This window comes from Aristolochia californica, unplaced genomic scaffold (genome assembly GCF_029961685.1).
Source record: "Aristolochia californica isolate CCGP_79_NKW_82.1479 unplaced genomic scaffold, dmAriCali1.0.hap1 SCAF_8, whole genome shotgun sequence".
Lineage (NCBI taxonomy): Eukaryota > Viridiplantae > Streptophyta > Magnoliopsida > Piperales > Aristolochiaceae > Aristolochia > Aristolochia californica.
In genome coordinates, this window is record NW_027182279.1 from 654,962 (window position 1) to 676,412 (window position 21,451).

Below are 21,451 nucleotides of genomic sequence, written 5' to 3' on the forward strand. Positions count from 1 at the left end.
CAGACCGGGCAAGATCAAGATACCCCTTTTTTGTGGACTTCTCCAAGGGAATTTTTGACCAGAGGCCAGAACTCTTTTTCTGTGCACGCCATAGCTTTCTAGCTAGGAAGGCCTTGTTTGTGAGGTCTAAAGGTTGGAGACCCATCAGAAGTGGGTTCAGATCTGCTGTGTACGGTGCAAAATACGAATTTCTGAGCTGAGATCAACTGAAATATATTGTTAAAACGAATACGTAATTGCTGTGCAAGAATAGGTATCAATGGATCAAGTACGCTAATTTATGGGCCTGGGCGTTTACGACTCCTTTATTGTGTGCCCTAACTGGTAGCAACCGGGCCGCCCTCGTGGCACAATTGTGATTTCCACAGTTTCTAGGTCTAACTTCCAGATTTAAAATCTTGCTATATAATCTCGCATTGGGTGGTCTGTCTCGGAGGAGCTACTGCACTTTGGCGGCCATCGGAAACTCTCCCATTCATCGGCAGAGGTACCTCGCTCCTCTTTTTCTCCTGAAACTTCACATTTTTTTTTAATCTCTTGACGAAATTTCTCCCCTGTTTTATTCGCATAGGGGATTGTCTGGCTTTAATAGCTTAAAGGTTTAGGGTTTTAAATCTGAAATCTGCCAAAGAGTGTGGCTTCGTGTTTCTTCTTTTGGTTCGTGAATGAGCTTCTTTTTCCGCTTTTAATTTGACGTTGTGCTTGATGTGAGAATTTGGTACTGATAGACATGTTTTCAGCATGCTGAATACCTGGGCGTGCCCTTATTTTGAAGTTACCGAACTGGAGGAGTTTTTTTTTTTTTTTTAATGTTTTTTAAGAGAAGATAAACAATCTCCCCTGTTTTATTCGCATAGGGGATTGTCTTTAGTATCATTCCGGATTTCTTGATCGGTTCAAACTTCCGACGAGAAGTGAGCGATTTGTTTTTTTCGACGCTGATGTGAGAGTGAAAATGGTGAGGTTCTTGGATATTAGATCTTCTCATCCCTGCTTCTTTGGTTGGTAGGTAAGAAATGGTGAAGCATAACAATGTTGTGCCTAATGGACACTTTAAGAAACATTGGCAAAACTATGTGAAGACATGGTTTGACCAGCCTGCACGGAAGCAAAGGAGACGCACCGGTGAGAAATCTTTCTGTTTCTTAATGAATGCGCCGATTTACTTGAAGCTGTTGTTAGTACTGGTGATGTAAGATTATTTTAAATCTGATATTTGCTGTTTCACAGCTCGTCAGAAGAAGGCTGTTAAAATTTTCCCAAGGCCAACAGCTGGACCTCTTCGTCCCATTGTGCATTGCCAAACTCAGAAATACAATATGAAAATCAGGGCAGGCAGAGGTTTCTCTCTTGAAGAGCTCAAGGTTTCTCTTCCAAACTGAATCATTTGTTCTCTGTTGTTTTTGTTTTGATGCCAAATTCTTTATTGGAAGTCTCAAGTAATATCTCTTGAGATGTTTTTGGATGCGTTTTATTGTGCTGGTCTAGCTGTGGCTTCAGAACGTTGGTGAAATTACCTTCTGGATATTGAGGATTCATGTTGATCAGAGCCTACTGTGTCATTGTCTAATGTACATGTGTCAAATGCCATTGTTCCATTTTACATTTATTGGATTAGGATGTTTGTGTTTGATGCTTTTCATTTACAGACATGACCTCTTCATATCTTTATAATCTGTGTCTTAGCTTCTTCTGTCTTTTAAGATAATTACTTGTTTTTTTTAAATTAATTCCATTAACCACTTGGTAATTAGGGAAGATGGTCAGATCAATGTGTGGCTATTGCTGTAGACTGACGTAGTTTCTTTTGTTATGTTATGGTAGAGGGTGATTATTTTGTTTATATATCTGTCATTGATTTTGTTATTTTCTTGCGGCCTTGAAGAGTTTAGTTCATACTGAGCTTTCATTGTTTGATTTTGAGTTTTGAAGCAACCTTCTCTTACTTGTCTGTTTAGCAGAAAACAACAAATCTTGTGAGAAACAATTGTTTCTCATCTCAATGAATTGTCTGAAATACAGGAGAAGTAAATATCTTATGTTTCATGCAGTAAATAAAACAGATTATGTTTCTTTGATTTCAGTTGTATCGCCATGTCTTTTTGTGTCTTTGTATTAAATTTATTTTGGCCAGTGTTTTTCTTAAGGCCAATATGTTATTGGATCTAATAACTTTATAGGTGGATTTTTTTACAAAGAGTTCTGTTCGTTAGCCTTTTTGCAGCTGCATTAGTTTGGTCCCTTTTCTATTGTCTGTTATGAATGGTAGGATATCGTTGCCCTATTTATGATATTGTTACCATTACTCATATCTTCGAGTTTCTCATCTTCTAGGCTGCTGGTATTCCCAAGAAACTGGCTCCAACTATTGGCATTGCTGTGGATCACCGACGTAGAAACCGATCATTGGAGAGTCTTCAGGCAAATGTCCAAAGGTTGAAGACATACAAGGCGAAATTGGTTATCTTCCCAAGACGATCTGGCAAATTCAAGGTATTTTACTGAAAGTTCATTGGGAGTTTTGTTTGGTTTAGCTTATTAGCTAGCTAAACTTAAAAGTTCTGATTTTGATATCCAGAATGGAGATTCAAGCCGGGAAGAGCTGGCTTCAGCCACTCAGGTTCAAGGTGAATACTTGCCTATCACTGCTGAGGAGCCACGGGTTGAGCTTGTTAATGTCACACCTGAGATGAAGTCCTTCAAGGCATACCAGAAGCTCCGAATTGAAAGGACGAACAAGCGCCACCAGGGGGCAAGGTTGAAGAAAGCTGCTGAAGCAGAGAAAGATGAAAAGAAGTAGGATTTGATGGCTTTGCGTTATGCCTAGTTGTAGAGAGAAATGATTCTGAAATGCTGTTTTTCTGCCTTTATGAGAGACTAGAAAACATGGTTTTGTAGCGTATTCTATTATGTCTTTTCCTATTCGAGTTATATTTGGACTATTTTTTAGCGCATTCTATTCTATGTCGTTACGTATTGGAGTTATTCTATTATGTCTTTTCCAATCGGAGTTGCTCTATTATGGGGATTAAAGCAGTTATTTGGATTGATCGAAGACGCGCACCAGGTGTTTGAGAGGATTTCCAACGGAGATGTTGCTTCTGTTGCAATGATGGCAGCTTCTTTGAGATGGTTAAAGAGCCAACAATTGCACATTATATATAGTCTTTGGTAACCTGGTTGGACGAGCTGGATGAAGCATTAGATCTCATCCACAACATGCCCTTTGAGCCAACTGAGCCTATATGGACTTCCTTGCTAGTATCTAATATTGAGATTGCTGATCACTCAACTGAACAACTTTTTAAAGTCTGAACCCCCGGAACTTATATTGCACTCTCTAATATCTACGCCAATAATGGGAGATGGAAGTATGTAAGAAGGATTAGAAAATTGGTCTTTGGTCAATAAGGTGTTGAGAGTAACTGGGCTAAGGGGACCTCATCCGACTGAACCAACGAGCATTCCCCACTGAAGATGAAGAAAAAATTTGTGCAAATGGAAGGCCAAGAACGAGTTGACCCTTGATGTAAAGGTCCTAAATAAAAAAAAAAACCCCTCTTATTATACATCCAAACGTTACACAACATTTAACCTAACTATAAATTTGTAATCAGTTAAAGAGAAGTAAACCCCTGTGGAAGATATTACTACTCTCTATCTGAAAATCTTACATTCTTTACGGTGGTGAATTCTATTCTAAATACAATATGTATTACACACCAAATACTAGCTTACGCCCCCCCCATCACCTATTCATTTCAGTCTACCGTCTCTCTATCGGCGGAAATTCTGGAGAAACGCGTTTCTCGTGGACAAAACCGCGCCGAAAAATCCGTTAACGCCGTTTAATAACTGGTCTAATCTATCGGCCCAATCCTCCGTTACCGTTCCCAACGCGTTCACGACGTCAACCAAACTCCGTGAGTCAACGTCCGCTGCCGTATCGATTACGTTACTGACCGACGCTACGCCTTTCTCCATCGCCTCCGCCTCGTCGGCCGAGCGACGCGTCTCGCCCGTGAACCGCTCCCGGATCTTGTCACCGAGCGCGGTGCTTAACCTGTTCAACGTTTCCGCCCACGAGAAGTCTCCGTGGACATCGATTACGTTACTGACCGACGCTACGCCTTTCTCCATCGCCTCCGCCTCGTCGGCCGAGCGACGCGTCTCGCCCGTGAACCGCTCCCGGATCTTGTCACCGAGCGCGGTGCTTAACCTGTTCAACGTTTCCGCCCACGAGAAGTCTCCGTGGACCTCTGCCGAGGGCATCGGTCCCGGCGACGAGTCCAAGACGGCCACGGTCGCTCCGAGGACAAAGACCGTTACAACGCCGACGGCGTAGACGGTGCGGCGGAGGAGCTTCTCCTCCGTGGAGATCTTCCCCTTGGGAGGAGACCCGAGCCCCTGCACCAGATCTCGGATCACGGTCGCCGGTTTATCGAACCTCCCTCCACCGCTCCTCTCGCTCCTCCGATACTCCGCGAGCGAATCACGAGCCCGGGCGAGAACCGCGACATCTTCCGGGGTCTCCTCGCCGGATCGCCTCAGCAGGTGAAGAACGAAATTAACCAAAAGCCGGCCCTGCCGAAGCCTCTCGATCTCCGCCGACACCGAGTTACACACATCCAACACCTTCACGCTGTCGTCCAAATAGGCCGCGAGGCACTTCTCCGATCCTGCCAGCTTCAGATCGGAAATCAGAGCCTCCGCATCAGCGACGGTCGAAACGAGCACATCCACGGCCCGAGCCAACCACGCGAAGGAGACGGCGGGAGGATCGAGCGTTTTGAGACGGCGTAGGAGATCGTCGTCGAAGGACCGGAAGAGGACGGCGAGAGCTTTAGAAGACGCCGGGGAACGCTTCCCGGCTGGCAGAAACACTGAGGGAGGAACAAGGTAAGGCGACTGCGTCCTAAACATTGCAGAAAAGCTTAATTGTTTCTGTTTCTCCGGTGGAAGAGAAGAAAAGAGACTGGAAATGTACGATGGCTAGTGCACGGAATATATGAATGGAGGAGGAAAACGCGAGGAAACAACCAAACAGGATATTGTTTTCCTGGAAAATGAAACGCCCTTCATTTTGTCTTTTATTCCGAAATTGCCACCGGAAAATTTCAGCCAATAAGAGCTGACTGGAATAAAAGTGGATTGTACTCCGTTTCTGACGACGGCCAGCTTAATATTCTTTCTTTTTCTTTTCTGCAATGATAATTCAATGGAGACAAAGACATCCAAGCAAGTGGTCAGTAGCAATTTGCAATTTTTTAAAGCAAAAATAGCTGGGAGCATCTGCTGTCACCCTTATCTCATAATCTGAACACATTACCAAATTCAAACCTCTGACCATATTGCTTGATGCATTAGATACCTGAAAATTTGATGCGAGTAATCTTGATCAAATCAACAATATTATCTTCCTTGATGACACAATCTCCTCCTGCCTGAGTTACAGTTTTAAAAACCTCGAGTAGTTCTTCTAATCCATTTGTTTTCAATTTCAGCCAGATTTGGGGCAGCCACAAGATCGCAAAGAAAGGATTACAGTCTTGGAGACGGAACCTTATTGTTGTAGATGTGATGTGGTTTTCAGTTACTGGAGTATAAAATGGGTAGTGGAGTGTGAAGGTGCCGAACCGCCATAACTCTTAACCAGAAAATCTTTTTGCTTGTAGCCATTGTCTCTGCCATAAGATCACCTCTCTGAAAATGGTGTTGGGCTGTTGCTTGCACTGTATTAACCACCCATCAGAGAGAGAGCTAGAGAGAGGATTCTCTGGGTGGGGAAGTGGGGGAAATAAATCTCTTAAACAAATAGCTGGAGATGTTGCTTTTGAGTAGAAGAGAAGAAAAAAAATGATACTGACGCCTCTCATCCTTGCTGTTAATAAATTTTCTTGTTTAGCCCTGCTCTCGTTGTCACTTGTAGACTGGAGCAGGAGCCCACTTACCCTTCTTTCATGCTTGGGCCCTCCGGATCCGGTTCCACCACCTGGACATCCTCCACCCCCTCTCCCTCGCCTTCGAGGCAGCTTCCTTCAGCTTCACGTTCTCCCTCTTGAGCTTATCCACCTCGTATAAGTACTCCCTCGCTTCCTCCATCTCCTCCTCCCTCCTTCCCATCTCCTCGTAACACTTCCTGTTCTTCTTCTCCAGCCCATGGATCTGCCCTTGCAGATCCTCGATCTTCCTGCTCAGCAAACAGACTCGATGATCGTCCCGCAACTTCACCACGCACCGCGCCAGCTCCGCTGCCTTCCGCTTCATGAACGCCGCCTCTGACGCCATCCCTTTGTTCTCCTCCGCTAGTGCTGCGGTTCGGAAACCCAGTCTCGCGTTCTCGCTCAGCAATACCATCCGCTCCGACTCCAGGACCTCGAGTAAGCTTTTCTGCAGGTCGGTCTTTTTGCTGGATTCGGTCACTTGCCGATCCAGGATCTCGATCTCGTGGAGGAGGAGATTGTTCTCGACGGTGCGGGAGACGAGCTCGGCGACCATGGAGTCAGGGGAAGGGTGGAGGGAAGACTTGGCGGGGAGGAGGGAAGGGAGCTGCTGGTATGAAAGAGAACTCTCGGCGTCGGAGTCTTGGTCGCGGCTTTCGTCGTCGGCGTCGGAGAGGAAAATGGGGATGTGAGAGACAGGGTGTTGTTTGTTGAGAGAATGGGAGTAGCGGTCGTCTAAGGAGACGTAGCTGTTGTAGAGGTCCTGCAGGAGAGTGAGGAGCTGGGGGCGCTTTCTGTAGTAGTTTTCGGCGCGCTCAGCAAAGGAGTCGGTGTTGTCATCTTCAGGGTCGCTGACAGAAATCCCTTGAATCCTCTGCTCGAAATCTGCATCGAGGGATGGAGATAACCCATTTTATATTAGGATAATAAGCTTGCTGTTTGCCATATCTTGTGCAGAACATCTGACTTTAAGAAAGGATTAGTCGAAAACGAATTAACAGAGTCATTCAGTTCTCCAAGAATCTTTTTGGATCACGTATTATGAATTAAAACAACATCAACGGCAAGCGCAGGTCCATTTTTAAATTCAGCACTCGGCAGTAACAATAAACAAGAAGCGTTTTAATGGCGTTTCCATTTCTTTTCTTCTGCCCTCGCCCGCAACAATTTGGCAAAGAGAAAATCAGTAATAACAACAATGTAATCTCTCAAATAGCTCCAACTTACAGTTTACGAAAACGACCAGACACATGAAGTCACTGTGAAGTCAGGGACGACTTACGGTCCCGTTGAAGCAGAGATCATGAAAGCAGAAATGACATGACAATATACCAAAACTTACCAACGAAAACTTCCATTAAAAGGGTACAGCTCTGTGCAGTCCACAAAACTAAAGATGCTGAGCAGATTTAAGGCGGGGCAGCTATTGTACCAGAGAAGTGACGACAAGTACAACCACAATGAAGCACCATTTCAATGCTTTCTGTTCAGCTACTCTGGTAGTTACTATGTAACACCACACTAGAGAACCACAAGTGAGTAGATTCACAGCAGAAACGAGTACGGTGGCTGAATTACAGATAAAGGCATTGAAACCCAGTCCATAGCTCCTGCTTTCAGGTACAGCGCCACTGAAGTACAAATAATGGTTCCATCCACTGCAGTGGGCTTGCATCGTTGATTCAGAGACAGCCGTTCCACCTCTGTCTCTCACGTCTCACCAACGCCCTTTTCAGGTTTGAATAAAAAATCAAACGGGATTGAGTTCCCCGATAGAAAACTGCTGCGCACACGCCTCCGATCTTTTGGCTATTCACGTATTCGAATTTCAAATTTCAAAATAGCCAAAAAATAGGACCAGGAATGCGACTGACAGTAGCCCAAGTAGCTTTCCGTCGTCTTTCCAAAAGCAGAAATTATAGATTGTACAAAGACAAAACGGAGGCGGAATCGGAGACAGCTCCTCTGAAGTTTGAATCTCTATCATGCCTCTCTTAACCAAAATACGCAACAAATATCGCCAAGAAATACGAAACCTGACTCCAGATTTACGTTACCGGCCATGGTTGAATGCAGCGTTATTGAAGATGTCAGGAGAGAAACAAACGGGGTAGAGCGGAGAGATAAAGAGTCTAGCATTATAATGAGGGGATTTAATTCACCTGCAAGCGTAGTTTGGAGCCACGGAGGCCTGCTGCTAGAAGGTCGACGTGACTGACAACAACTTCCCGTCATTCTGAGCTGCTCTGAAACGCGCAGATATATTACCAGGTTAAATCAGAAGAGCAAAATGCCACATACAATCAAAATTTTACATTCAATATGTACAGCGCCTAACAAGACTCGAATTTTTACATTAGAAAGCTCCGATCTCGAAGAATGTGTCGGACCGAAGAAGTCGACGGAGATCTCAAAGGATGGCCGTCGTCTCCACGGTTTGCATCACAGTCACACGCGAAGACTAAGGAGGCAGTTTCCGACTTGATGGATTACAGAATATGATTTATACGTGAGAATCTCCTTCTCAAATTCTAACTAGACAGTTTCAGATTTCACCGAGAAATCCTCAGAAAGTGAAAAAGCTATGGAACTGTGGATCGGATGCCGAAGAATATGAAAGTGATTTTATCGATTGATCTCAATCTTGAAGAAGAGAAAATGCCTTCAAAGAGTTCACTACATTTTGCCAGTGTTATGCAAGTAAACCGGCAAGCAGAAAAGAGGAGGATAAGTTTTTACTACAGCCGGAAAATATTGACCGAACCTACCAACACATCTAATCAATAAATCCCTCTAATCGAAACGTCATTGCAACCACCAGTTCAAGCATTTGCCAAGAAATCTGCGAACTTACAGAGCTCACGGCTTTGCCGTATGCAACCAAAACGACGTAAGTCTTCAAGCTTTCTCGAAGACTACCAAGGACATTAACAGATTCCAATTTCTCCATTAAACCCTAGCACGTAAAATAAATAAATAAAAACAGATGTGATAATAGACAATGATGCGCCGTCCAAGAAGCAGACCAAAGTCTCCGAGTTTATTCAACCATTTCACGGCATAAAAAACGAAGCGAAAAAACGAGATGGACCAGATTACTCGACCAAACCCACAGGAAAACCTAATAAAAAGAAACAAAACCTGTAAAAGACTCATTTCAGACGAAAGAAGATAAACCTAACAGCACTTCACGATTAAGACAACAGAAAGAAAACTGAGTATCCGTCGGAAGTGTAGCAAACAACAGTACCTGAAAACAAAAGAAACCAGAAAACCACTAACCTCGTAGTGGAATCTCGCCTGTCAAAGACAAACAATCCTTCTCCGACTGCACAAACCTGCCTTGCCAGTATCTCAAGTCGGTTCCGTGAAATTCCCCGGCGAGTGAATGGGTGGCGACGAGCGAAAGGTCTTTCTTATATAGACCTCCGGAGTCCGTAGTTAAATTCGTAAGACGAATAACTGTATCCAATGAGGATACGACACGTCATTTCTGTTTTTAAATAGGGCATAAATATGCTTAAGAAAATAAATATATTTTATAAATAGGCCAAAAAATAGAATATCGTAATTTATTCCTGATTTTTGTTTTTTGATTAAAGTTGTCGTCTCAGGTGAAACGGAAACACTCTTGGGCGTCTGCAACTACGTCAGCTCCTTCTCCATTTGCTGGACTATTGTAAGTACTGTATCCTCCAAAACCTTTAAACCCTAAAACTCGTATTCCCCTAAGTTTCGCGGGTTCGCGTCACTTCTCGCGCTGAAACGAATCCCTACCAATTTGCACTCGCAAAATCCTGGGAAATTTCTAAATATTCCATGCTTTTAATTGTCTTTGTTTTTAATTTTTTTTAATGGTTAAGCGCGTCGGAACTTCCCGAGCTTGTTGTTGTTGAAGCTCCAAATCCTCTCGAAATCGTAGAAGATATCGCTGAGCATGATTGGGAACCGGTGTTTTTTATGGGAATTTTATCTCGGAGTCATAATTCTCTGCATTCTGAAGCTCGTAGCCGTGTTCAAGCTCTGGAAGGGGAAGAATTAGAGTTTGAGAATGATTGATGATTGGGTTCGGGATGCAGATGTCTGCGATGGCTCCCACTCCCTTAACAGCGCCTCCGTCGAACCCACCTCCGTCTTCGTCGTCCATGCGTTCCCCGCCAACACCGTTGCAGTCTCTATCACTCGGTCTGCTTTCTCTCCCTCCGTCTTCTACAGGGGCTGCTCATCGTCCTTCTCAACCGGCGGATCATCATGGGGCGGGAACTGAGCCAATTGCTTCAGCGCCGCCTATTGTGGATCCGGTGGTAGCGAGAGTGCGGCTGTCTGACATTGCGCCTTATGATGGCGCTCCTTGTGGGGCTTATGTGAGGGCAGTGGAGGCACTTTCGGGATCGTTAACGAGGCATAACGCAGCGATTATTGAGCTCGGGAGTGACGAGTCTGCGCTTATAAGGTGTGCATTTGAGGCCACTAAGATGTATTTTAAGACGAGGGCGCAGGGAAATGGCGGGAGTTTGGGAAAATCGGGCAGAGGGATTTATATATACCGGGCTGGAAGGTAGGAGCTTTAGACTCTTATATTTTCCCACTTAGTGTAAAGGATTCCTTGTTTGCTTGTTTCAGCTGCTAGAGTCCACTATCATGTGTACTGGATCCAACCAGAACGGAAATGTTGCAGAGTTATGGGCGTTGTTTATTTTAATTGTTTTCCCCCCTCCAGTATTTAGTGAAGAAACCGTTAAAGTGCACGATTGTCTGTTAACAAGTGAAAACGAACAATTGGGGCGTTACTGTTAGTTGTTGTTTTACTCAGCTAGTTAGTTCTATTAATCAATTTATTGTTTCATCGCTGCACATTTCACAAGTTCTGAGCATTGAAAGGAATGGCAGAACGGAAGAGTGCATAGTAGATGTGGCTTTTGAACTTTGGGAGTATCATGCAAATGGTGATATGTGAATGATGGTTTATTGCAAGCGACAGTCAATTTAATTGTGATACTCAAGTAGGAGTTGAAGTTTGAGTGGGCATTCTCTCTTCCTCTCTCCAAAAGCATGCACTTATCTTTTTGGCAGGTTTGTTGGTATTTGTGAACTTCTGGCCAGTAGGGTGTGTGTAACTTTAGCTCTTTAGAAACAAGTTTTTGGCGGCAAACTTTGACAAGCCATTGGTTTCTATGGAGCAATTTAGTGGAAAAAAAAACATGGGTTTTCTCTTCAGTGAAGACTGAATTCTCTGTATTTGTCATGCCTGTCGGGATGGTTTCTTTTGCCAGGAGGCGTTTGTGTTGTCCTCTTTTAATACCCGGGCTTCCTGTGGGCATTCCTTGCCCTTTCTATCTGACTTTATCCTTTAGAAATTCCTTGCACTCTTATTACTTGTGCTTCCTTGCCAATTCATTTATTCAATCTGAGTCCTGTCAGTACCTTATTGATTAGACACCTTTAATCGCTTAAAAGTCCCATGAATCTAACCATAATGTTTTACTTGTAGGCCTTTGGATGATGATTCATCACCTCCATGCATGAGTGACGCTTTTAGATGTTTGGGGAAGGCTGCCTGTGTGGCATTGTGTGCAATAGCAAGGCATCTTCGTCTTCGCAGCGAGTAAACTTTGATATTGCCTACTAATTGTTGTTCAAATAAGTATATCTAAACCTGATGACAACCATCCTTTTCTCTGTTTTGTTGGCAAATGTTCATTGACAGTGTTTTCAACCATTTGCTTGATGATCATCCACTACATGCAAATGAAGTGTCTTCATCAGTGCTTGTTGCTTCTTATTCCCTTCCATCTGTACAGAATGGAAAAACTTCCATTGCAGGAGGAAAACCAGTAATGAACAGTGAAATTGAAAAGGGGTTGCTAACATTATTTGCTTCTGATTATCCTGGGATACAGGTGCTTTTTTCTATCAACAATCTCTTCTCCTTCTTCCTGTCAAAGTACTTTGAAATAGAAGAACAATTTTCTTCTTTGTTTATTGTCTTTGTTGGTGGATCTGAATTTTGATTAGTGTGATCCTCAAATCATTCTTTTTAGTTGTTTCTTGAATAGGTTTGTGACCCAAATGGTCGTTGGTACCTAGCAGGCATTGGATCTGGCCCTGGAGATCTTTTGCTGCTTACAGGCAAGGCACTCAGCCATGCAACTGCTGGTCTTCGTCCTGCACCATCATATAGACTAGCTTCTGACTATTCTCCAGGTGCTATTTCTGGTGGAAGGTCTGTGATATAGTACAATCTGTTTACCCTTTGTAATCTACAGTTAATGCTGTAATTATGGAACTTGAGGTCTGATATTGCTGGAGATTGCCATTGAGTTAAAACAAAATTGATTGGAGGTGTCCTTGTTGAAATAGGACGTCTCTTGCATTCAGGCTCATTCCACAGGGCAATGCAATATTAGATTGTTCCCCCATTGCAGCAGCTGGTCATGTCATTCCCCAGAGTTATGTGCCGATATCTGTTAGCCAATTTATGGATGACCTTTCTACTGAGGAGGACGCAGTTTGCAACCGTTCTGAAAATGCTTATGTGGGTTTGTTCTCCTTTGTTTCTTTGTTTTCTTTTGTTTCGTTGCACTAAATTAGGCAAAGTCGTTCACTGAAGAATACATGTATGCCCAAAAAAAAGGCATACTCCTGCTTTTTTTCATGAATGCAACTATTCTTGTCATTTTTTTCTTTTAACTATTTAAGTGAAAGTGGGTATGATAAGTGTGCATGATGGTATGGTAAGTTTTTATTTTTTTTTGTTGCAGCTGCGGAGGATGTAATGTAACTTCACATCCCCTCATCCTAAATAAATGATTTACAGTGAAGAACATTTTGCTTGACTAAAAAATCTATTTTGCAAAAAACGTTGGACTAATGAGACTTAAGTGTCTTCTTCTTTCCGTCTCTCACTTTTTTTTTTCTCTCTTTAAACATTGAGGATTTTAGTACTACTAAGGCTGTCTTCAGAGTAGAGAGCTTTTATAAAGCCAAACTGTGTGGAATTATGGAAGGGAGGAAATTATTGTAAACCAAGCAGTTAACAGTCAGAATTCTGCCTAAAAAAAATCAGCTGGGAAGTTGGCTGAGAGGGAGTGAAATCCAAATGATAAATGGAAGCAAAACATCCTGGAGGCAAAATACTTATAGGTGGTAAACAAGTGTAACTTGAGACCCAATGAAAAAGGAATTTCAAAACTTTCTCAAGATTGTACACTGTCAGAGAATTTGATCAGCAAATTCATCTTTTCCATGTAAAGTCTACTCATGGTTGCCATGTTTTGGTATTCCTTTCCTGTGCAGCGGCTGCAAAGTAAAGTTTTTTCCTTTTGAAACCATTGCCAAAAAAATTCACCTTATTGATACAATGAAGATGACAAATTGACTCAGGGACTGCACAGCAGATAAAGAAGGAAGATACACTTTACTGACTGGAGTGGCATCATTTCTGAATCAAATGACCCTCTTGTGTACTTTTTTTTGGCTTAGAGTAGAAAAATTGCAAGGAAAGTTCCTTGTCATTTAGACTTTTATGGAACTTGAGTTTAAATTTTCTGTGTTTCAAAAATAAAAGGGATCTATTCCTTTTCATTTCTCCCTCTATTTTTTTAAAAAAGAAAGAGAGAGAGATATGTGGCTTGAATGACTGAAAATGGAAGTGGAACTGTTTGTATAGTTTCACCAAGTTAAATATTGGACCACTAGTGCTAAAGAAAAGATTGCTGATTGTAGTCATGACTTCCCAAAGGCGGAGTCAAAATCTTGATGGTGTATGTTTCAAACACCTATAATAAGTAGTGCCTATCCGATAGAGTCAAAGGAGGAAATGTTTGATACTATTTTTAAAACATAAGTATGAAAGAAAAAAAATGATCCTTCTATCAAAAAGATATTTTGTGGTTTCATTGTGATATTGATGACTTACCAATGGACATTTAAGCTTCTTTCTCTACAAGCTCATAAAATGGTCATAATCATTATGTACAGCCTTGTTCCTATGTAGACATTCCTCTTTCTTTCTTGAGTTGATTTTCTTTTGTGAATCTTTTCACAAATACACAGGTGAGTTATCTTGGCCGCACCTAAGGTTAGATTCAGATAGGTAAATTAATTCCAGTTGTCCAAACCAGATTCTATAGAACTGTTAAACATCTCTTAATTGTCTGCTGTTGGAATTAAACCTAGGATACGCCTTTCAGTTATTATCCCTTGAATTCTCACTCAGCATCAGTAATTATGCCTTTTCTATCCAGGAACCTCGAAACAGTTTCAACAAAGAACCTGCACTGAGAAGTGTCCTGTCAGACCCCATCTCGTAAGTCTTGAAGTGTACTTGATTTCATATTGCTGTTTTTTTCTTTTGTTCTACATTTCTTGTTGGTTAATTCATGCATTTATGAGTGGATTGTAAAAGGAAATCTGTGACCTGAATGAGATAGACCATAAACCAGTTATAATTTATATGTTTTATTGATCTGCAGTGGAGCATTTCTTGAAGATGCTGTGGTTGTATCTTGTGGACATTCTTTTGGTGGTTTTATGCTACGAAAAGTACTTGAAATGGTACAGCGGATTATCTCATTAGCATTTGTGGCTTTTGCTGTACTGTGAAGCTTATTTTGGGTTTCTACTTATCTGAACAAAATGAAAAAATCTCTCCATGCTTTACTGATAACTACTTATCTAGTTTTAAGCATGTCTGGTACCATATCTTTAGAACTTGTCTTTTTTGTTTTTTTTGAATTAGTGTTAGAACTTGTCTTATTAGGCATCTTCATTGAGTTATAGCAAATTCTAATTACCGAATATTGTCATTCCTACACCAAGAAAGATGTAGCTTCCATGAGAACAAAAAAGAAAAGGCAAAGGTAAATCCTCTCAGTGATTTGCATGTTGACAGAAAGAGAAAAAGTCAACTTAGAGTGAATCCCTGATTGACTATGTTGTATTGTTTGGTGTATCCTAAGACCCAGTAGGATCTATGGTTGAGTCTCAGAAGATAATTTTTGTTGCAGAAGATGATTTATTAAAATAAAATGTTAAATATTCTGTCAGAGGAGTTGTACTTGATGTCCAATTTTATATATACACAGACACACACAAAATTGAACATATAATCTGACCAACATGGGATGTGCAATGATTTTCTTTCCCTTTGCTTGCAAAGGGCCCATGTGGTTTAGGTGCCTGCTTCATATATCTTTTCCAAATGGCAATCATTGATTTTAGTAAGAATGAAAAAAAAAAAAAAAAAACTACCGCTACTCTGCCAATGCGTACTATCTCACTTTATGTACACAGAAAACAGAATTTAAGTGGAGGTGTGTCATTCTGTGATTTAAAGTGCTTTCCAACATTCACGTTTAGTTTGTCATTTTCTGGGTTCTGTTTAAACAATTCTAGTGGTTATATATAATAAGAGAAAAAGCTAAGCTGGATGTTTTTCAATTGCCACAGTCAAGATGTGCCCTATGCAATACCGAGATTCAGTCAGGGAATTTGATCCCTAATCATGGTATGTGCTATTACTTGCTATTATGATTCTGCTAGTCTGGAAAAATTGCTTGATTTCTGATAGTTTCTTAATGATGTTCTCTGTACAGCTTTGAGGGCTGCAGCTACAGCAGTCAAGCAGGAAGATGATCGAAGACTGTTCCACAATGCAGCTCTCAGGAAGCGAAGAAAAGAAGTTTGCGAACAAGTAGTTGCAGTGAAGAGGTTAAACAAGGTATGTACAGGAACCTGTGACTACAAATATCGGTTAAATATAATTTAAATTTGGCTGAAAAAATTTCGTATTCTCTATCTACAAGAACTAGTGAGTTGACAGACTATAAATAGTGAGTTGACAAGAACTTTTTTTGTGGTGTTTCCATTTTGTAATTTTAAATTAGTCATCTTCGGGGTGCCTACTGAAAGGATTTATGAATATTGAAAACCAATGGGATGAGAGGAGAAAAGGGGGAGTTAATTATGTCTTGTCTGCAACAGCAATTTAAAAAAAGAAAAAGAATTCCGTATATCAAAGTATTTGGATTTCCTGGATGTCTACTACTTTATATTGTATTTGGTAGAGGCTCTTTACATAGACAACGCTTCCAGAACTCTTGCATAAAATTTTTGTCACATTTTCAGGAAAATGGAGATGTGGCTGCTGATGGTGGTGACAGTCCGAGGCAGCAAAAGGGAGTTCAGTATCCATTTGCTGTGAACGAGAAAGTTGTGATTAAAGTAAGTTGTCAAGGCATCTTATCAACAACTTCCTTGACAGGAGACTAACCCAGATGCTAGTGATAAAATGAACCAAATCTCAAGAGGAAAAATGATTTGTGCAGGGAAACAGGAGGACTCCTGACAAGTTTGTTGGAAGGGAGGCTGTCATTACTTCTCAGTGCCTCAATGGCTGGTAAATTCTTTTCCCTTGTCTGTGGTCAAGCTTGTGAAAAAACAGTAGCAAACTCTGGATATCTTTTAGTTACTATTCACTGTTCCTTATTAGTAAAACTATAGATTTTGTCCAGTTGACTCTTAGTAAATTAAAAAATTTCCTTGTCTAATTTAATATTGTGCATTTTGCAGGTATCTTCTCAAAATTCTCGACACTGGCGAAAGCGTCCGCCTGCAATACCGATCGCTGCAGAAGATCTCAAGTTCACAGTCGGACAATAGGCTTCAAGCACAGCCGATGATCCAGAACAGCAGTTAATACAAAGGATGACAGAATGTAGAAAATGTAACCTAGGCAACACTTACACTATCACTGCATGCAGCCGGAAAGAGCAGAGGACCATGGGTCTTCAGGGGGATTCCTGGACTCCAACAAAAGAGTATTTTGAAGATTTCAGGCGGGTCTGATTCTTGTATGTAAATTATTTTGACTGGAGCAAAACGGAGAGCAGGGAGTTTTGTAAAGAAGACGAAAGGGATAGAGATCCGTCAGGTCAGTTCAGTTCAGACCTTGTAATCTGTATTTTATGCAAAGGGTGTCTTTGGATTGCCATGCACCTACAGGAAAATCTGTTGCTTCCATCAATTGAAACTGTGATTCATAATTTAACCTGCCATGGTTTTCATTCTTTTCTATTTGAAATTTTTTACCTCAATTTCATTTTTCTATAAAAAATAATAATTTATTTTTAACAAAAATTACTCGAAAGTAAATAAAAATTTACCTCTCAACCAATTTGTAAAATAAATAAATATTAACATAATAAATTTATAATTTTATCTTTTACAAATTCTCGTAACGTGAAGAGTTGAGAATTGAGAATTGAGAATTGAGAATCGAGAACACGTCCGCTTGAATGATCGACGTTGTCGTGTTTGGAAGCCCAACTAAGATTCTCATCATCGTTTACTGGTATCTGTGCTCGTACTGTAGAAAATCTGTAGCAACGTTTTCATTCACAGGGAAGAAGCAATTATTCTCTTCAAATGTATAGAAATGGAACAAAAGGAGTTACCCGTTTCCACTGCTGCTAGTGGAGTGAACGCGTCGGCCATTGCAAGAATAATTTTTTGTTGTTGGTAGGAGACGGCTATGGCAACTGTGTGGAGAGTAGAGATTGGAGCAAGTAACAAGACAAGTCAAAGTGGGGTATCGATTCCGATAAAGAAGAAGACTCGTCAAGAGCCGTAATTTTTTTAGTTGCAGAAATCTTTTGTTTTCTTCGGTTGATGAAAAATCTTAGAGAAAGTCTTTGAAAAGCCACTAAAGTATGATCTCAAAGGTTTGAAGATTCTATCCTTTGTTCGTGGCTTCTGAGTCATCGTTCTAAGAAATCCGCAAGACGAATAGACCCAACCTTGATCACAGAGAGCGCGATCTTTTCGATATCCAAAACACAACGTGATAGTGAGGGATGCCTCCATTACGAAACCTGGGAGTTCATTCCATCTCGGAAAAAAATTGCAGAGAGGCAAAGAAGGGGAGGAATTTCGTCTCGGTCTCGCCAGAGGCGATCATAGAACACAGAAGAATTTTCAGCTGAAAGCCTTTCCCCTTTAATCAACAACTAGAACAGTTCATCGTCTTGCAGGAGTTGAAACACGAACGAGTTTCATTTCAAACCCAGAAAGACACACGAACGAGTTTCATTTCAAGCACAGAATTTCCACTAATCAGAACATTAAGATTACGGTATTAAAGCAGAAACGAAAACCCAATAATGAAGGAACAGGAGACAGAGGAGGAGGAGGAAACGAGCATAAACTGAAAACAGGAAGCAGAATCAGAAAATTTATTGTCGGGGAAATTCCGTAGATAGAACAGCTAGGAAATAGAAGACGAAAGATAAAAGACCTTGCCTTTCTTCTGCAAGAAATCGGCAGCTGCGAACAGAAAAACGCCAAGCAATTCCCACCAAACGCCTGAGACATTCGTGTCAATATCTTTGCTGTTCATGGAGCCGAAAAATAATACATGCTAAGATTTATTTATTTTTTCTTCTTGGTAGAATTGATCAGAGTTTATTCAAGTACCCTCTGTGAAAAAAATTGATGGATAGTCGGCTATGGTGACAGAAAAAGCAAAAATCATATACACGGATCACAAAACACAAAATATTCCCTACAGAGTTTTGATGGATTAGTCTGCTTACATGGTTCTGATAAAAAAGGCCATGAGCCTAAACATAATAATGACATAAATAATAAGATTGATAGGTCAATGAGAGCAGAAATTGCACCACCATGTAATATGTTAGCAGCAGGCTGTTGGTTACCAGCCACTTCTCCTTTGAAGAACTTTTGCTTTTGAAGCTTTCAGGCAGCTGGAGGTCGCAGCTTGTGATCTTGGGATGTGTCAACCACAGCAGGAGGTATCCACTGCCACATAGCCATGCCTGGGAATCCAGGGTATGCTGATGATTTGTTGGGTGCTGCCTGGCCTTGAGCAGCAAATGCAGCAGCTGTTGCCGCATGGAGTGCAGGTATGTGAGGCATGAAGCCAGCCGAGGGCATGCTCAGGGCTTTCACCTGTTGCTCTAGTCTTTCTTTGTCTGCCTTCAGCTTTGTCTTCTCATCCCGAAGCTCATTTTTCTCTGCCTGTACATGTCAAAATAGATGTCAGGAAGCACCAGAAAGCTAAGAATTTTTCCGTTTTTCTAAGTAGGCTTTTCTGGATGTTAGCATGCTCTACAAAGATTAGTTTTTTGGCAAACCGAGATACTTCTCTCCCCGGCACAGGGACAGACACAAGACGATAGCTTAGTGAGCTATAACTCGTGAATATGATGGAATTCAAGATGAATTGTCTAAAATCACACTGTGAACAAGCCTGTACACCTGAGTTCCTTTGTGTCGTTCAAACTTTTCCTTTTAAGAGTTAGTCACTATTATAGGTCTTCGGGCCATGGTTACCAGCCAATTCATCTTACTTAGATTTATTAATGATACCTAATCACATGTTAATATTGTCAGGTATTTCAAATCTTAAGTGGCTTGGTCTAGATAGGAATACTGCATGTGCTCCCTTGATAAAAAAAGATAGTATAGTCTCAAAAGGTGAACCTTCAGATCTTTAATGGAGTCCTGAAGTTTTTCATTTGCTTCCTTAAGCTGCTGTGCCTCATTTCTCAACCTTATCAACGCGCGAGCAGCATCACTTAAAATCATAGCCTTATCAGACTTAGGAGGTCTTCCAGGTTCGAGAATCGAACTTAACTCCAAGAACCTGAAATGGATCAAAGATTTAGAAAAAACAGTCGAGAGAGAGAGAGAGGGGGAAAGAGAGAGAGAAAGAGAGTACCTGTCATTCAATCTTTCCCTCCGCATTTTCTCACGACAGGCTTTTGACTTAGGTCCTGCATCCGAATCATCTCTTGACCTGCAGAACATATTCACTGAAGATTATCATGACACAAATCAAACACCACCAATTTATACATGCTCAATTGTCATAGGTCCTCAAGCAAAAAGCTGTTACTCCAAATTCTTAAGTGGGTGAGTAGGGCTTAAACCTGAGACATCAAGGTTGGTTCATTGCAGAGGTATTACACTTAGTGTGCAGTCTAAGTCCTATGTTAGACTGATAAATGAATTATATATACAAGATGACAGTTTAAGCAAGAGGTCCATAAATAGTCCCTAAGTAGTGGTGCAACTTGTAATGCTACCTTGAACAATCCCAACATATTCAGCATTCATCAGCAGCCACATCTCCATTGCCTAGATACAGAATAAAAAAAAAGCCTTTTTGCCTCACATAACAATGCAAGTAACTTTTTTCTTTTTCTAGGCAAAGAGTTTTACAGACACATCCTATGAGATAGATATCAAACTTGTGGAAACTGAATACATAGCTCACGAGGTTCACATGAGCTAGGAATTTTCACGAATATATGTGCTGCACATCAGAAAATCAGGTTCCTACATTTCCAGAGGAAGACCTCTAGTCCCTGTCTTCCTCCTACCCTAAATGCCATTTGAAGTGAACAATGTAGTCGGAGGTCATGTTCAAGCCATGTGGGACAATCCATGCAGGCGGAAGCGTGAATCTGCTTTGAAGTCATCTAGTTAAATCATTAAAGTTCAGAATCCTAAGTTTGCAAAACAAGAAGAGATCAGAATAAACTTCTGATTAAAAATTGGATACGAAGCAGAAAACAGACCAAGCACGGAACTTCGTCAATCAACTCCCCAATAAATTCTCTTGCTACCATGGGTATATCAAGTTGCACCACTAAAGTCAGCAGGCCATCGAGTATGAAGTCTATCCTATCAGCTTAAGCTTCCAGTAACTAATGGTTTAAAACCCAAACATTCTAAAAAAAATGGTCTAAAAGATATAGCTAAATCGCCTAAAAAAGGGAAAAAATGCTTTAATCTCCAAAAGTGATATTAACTTCAAACGGGAAAGGCAAAAGAGAGAGAAAGAGAGAGAGAGAGAGAGAGAGAGAGAGAGAGAGAGTACAAAATATAGTATAAAAAATAGAAGACAAAAATAAAACAGACCACACAAAATCTCTACCTTTTCCTAGAGCCGCTCTGCTTCAGACCGCCGCAACAAACATCCTTGTAAGAATCATCAATCTCCACACTATCAGCCATCAAAACACCAATCACCCATCAAAACCATAACAAAAACACCAAATCAACGAAGTCCGACACACAAAAATTCACTAACCAAGCATTCGGCAGATCACTGAAACCATCGAGCGCCCACCGGTAATCATCGGACCCTGCAACATCATTGATCCAATCGTAACCCGACATCGAATTCGAACCCATCACGTCAGTGACTAGCCCAAAATACAAATATTCACGCCAAAACGAAATCTTTACCACAAACTGGAACTAATTCGGTTTCCCTTCGCCGATTCCGGCAAGGAAAAGCGAGAAAGTCGACGAATTGCAGAAGGAGCAAAAACGTCTAGGTTGGGAAATCTAGGGTTTGGAAGATCAGGGAGAGGATGAATCCATGGAGAAGAACGAGCGGCTCGTAATGAGGTCGATGATGAGCACCAGAAAAACAAAATATGTCGAGGCACTGTATCCTTTTATATGGCCCACCTTTT

At 41.3% G+C, this 21,451-nt stretch overlaps 5 protein-coding genes across 7 annotated transcripts; 2 read left to right on the forward strand and 3 right to left on the reverse strand.

The window, feature by feature from the left end:
* Positions 1-410: 410 nt before the first annotated feature.
* On the forward strand, positions 411-2,957 carry LOC137938854 (large ribosomal subunit protein eL13z-like). The gene is made up of 5 exons (XM_068783926.1): positions 411-487; positions 1,010-1,125; positions 1,231-1,364; positions 2,335-2,493; positions 2,579-2,957. Exons 2-5 carry the CDS (start codon positions 1,017-1,019, stop codon positions 2,798-2,800), a joined length of 624 nt encoding a protein of 207 aa, XP_068640027.1. The 5' UTR covers positions 411-487; positions 1,010-1,016; the 3' UTR covers positions 2,801-2,957.
* Positions 2,958-3,543: 586 nt separating this feature from the next.
* LOC137938653 (UPF0496 protein 4-like) lies at positions 3,544-5,308 on the reverse strand. The gene has a single exon (XM_068783624.1). It carries the CDS (start codon positions 4,921-4,923, stop codon positions 3,778-3,780), a length of 1,146 nt encoding a protein of 381 aa, XP_068639725.1. The 5' UTR covers positions 4,924-5,308; the 3' UTR covers positions 3,544-3,777.
* Positions 5,309-5,371: 63 nt separating this feature from the next.
* Positions 5,372-9,310, reverse strand: LOC137938654 (kinase-interacting family protein). 2 transcript variants are annotated; one of them, XM_068783625.1, is made up of 3 exons: positions 9,225-9,310; positions 8,105-8,188; positions 5,372-6,827 (listed from the first exon to the last, which is right to left on the reverse strand). In XM_068783625.1, the coding sequence occupies exons 2-3, from the start codon at positions 8,175-8,177 to the stop codon at positions 5,959-5,961; spliced, it is 942 nt and encodes a 313-aa protein (XP_068639726.1). In that variant the 5' UTR covers positions 8,178-8,188; positions 9,225-9,310; the 3' UTR covers positions 5,372-5,958. The 2 variants fall into 2 exon arrangements, with proteins under 2 accessions (XP_068639726.1, XP_068639727.1); XM_068783626.1 differs by lacking the exons at positions 8,105-8,188; positions 9,225-9,310 and adding an exon at positions 7,285-8,083.
* Positions 9,311-9,590: 280 nt separating this feature from the next.
* Positions 9,591-17,011, forward strand: LOC137938805 (uncharacterized). Of its 2 annotated transcripts, XM_068783846.1 has the most exons (13): positions 9,601-9,621; positions 9,841-10,500; positions 11,434-11,547; positions 11,650-11,842; positions 11,999-12,165; positions 12,303-12,477; positions 14,189-14,250; positions 14,417-14,498; positions 15,393-15,450; positions 15,539-15,663; positions 16,071-16,166; positions 16,271-16,341; positions 16,515-17,011. In XM_068783846.1, exons 2-13 carry the CDS (start codon positions 10,001-10,003, stop codon positions 16,639-16,641), a joined length of 1,770 nt encoding a protein of 589 aa, XP_068639947.1. In that variant the 5' UTR covers positions 9,601-9,621; positions 9,841-10,000; the 3' UTR covers positions 16,642-17,011. The 2 variants fall into 2 exon arrangements, with proteins under 2 accessions (XP_068639946.1, XP_068639947.1); XM_068783845.1 differs by having other exon boundaries at positions 9,591-10,500.
* A 1,441-nt stretch (positions 17,012-18,452) lies between these two features.
* Positions 18,453-21,386, reverse strand: LOC137938824 (transcription factor ILR3-like). The gene is made up of 5 exons (XM_068783878.1): positions 21,061-21,386; positions 20,905-20,973; positions 19,684-19,761; positions 19,446-19,608; positions 18,453-18,980 (listed from the first exon to the last, which is right to left on the reverse strand). Exons 1-5 carry the CDS (start codon positions 21,162-21,164, stop codon positions 18,699-18,701), a joined length of 696 nt encoding a protein of 231 aa, XP_068639979.1. The 5' UTR covers positions 21,165-21,386; the 3' UTR covers positions 18,453-18,698.
* Positions 21,387-21,451: the final 65 nt, after the last annotated feature.

Excerpts from the sequence above, each read along its gene's own strand:
- LOC137938854 (XM_068783926.1), top strand. The coding sequence starts at position 1,017 with ATGGTGAAGCATAACAATGTTGTGCCTAATGGACACTTTAAGAAACAT. Across the intron at positions 1,365-2,334 it reads TCTCTCTTGAAGAGCTCAAG|GCTGCTGGTATTCCCAAGAA; the intron begins GTTTCTCTTCCA and ends CTCATCTTCTAG. Across the intron at positions 2,494-2,578 it reads GACGATCTGGCAAATTCAAG|AATGGAGATTCAAGCCGGGA; the intron begins GTATTTTACTGA and ends TTTGATATCCAG.
- LOC137938653 (XM_068783624.1), bottom strand. The coding sequence starts at position 4,923 with ATGTTTAGGACGCAGTCGCCTTACCTTGTTCCTCCCTCAGTGTTTCTG.
- LOC137938654 (XM_068783625.1), bottom strand. The coding sequence starts at position 8,177 with ATGACGGGAAGTTGTTGTCAGTCACGTCGACCTTCTAGCAGCAGGCCT. Across the intron at positions 6,828-8,104 it reads GCTCCAAACTACGCTTGCAG|ATTTCGAGCAGAGGATTCAA; the intron begins GTGAATTAAATC and ends CCCTCGATGCAG.
- LOC137938805 (XM_068783845.1), top strand. The coding sequence starts at position 10,001 with ATGATTGGGTTCGGGATGCAGATGTCTGCGATGGCTCCCACTCCCTTA. Across the intron at positions 15,451-15,538 it reads GAATTTGATCCCTAATCATG|CTTTGAGGGCTGCAGCTACA; the intron begins GTATGTGCTATT and ends TTCTCTGTACAG. Across the intron at positions 16,167-16,270 it reads ACGAGAAAGTTGTGATTAAA|GGAAACAGGAGGACTCCTGA; the intron begins GTAAGTTGTCAA and ends TGATTTGTGCAG.
- LOC137938824 (XM_068783878.1), bottom strand. The coding sequence starts at position 21,164 with ATGGGTTCGAATTCGATGTCGGGTTACGATTGGATCAATGATGTTGCA. Across the intron at positions 19,609-19,683 it reads AGGGAAAGATTGAATGACAG|GTTCTTGGAGTTAAGTTCGA; the intron begins GTACTCTCTTTC and ends GATCCATTTCAG. Across the intron at positions 18,981-19,445 it reads ACTCCATTAAAGATCTGAAG|GCAGAGAAAAATGAGCTTCG; the intron begins GTTCACCTTTTG and ends TGACATGTACAG.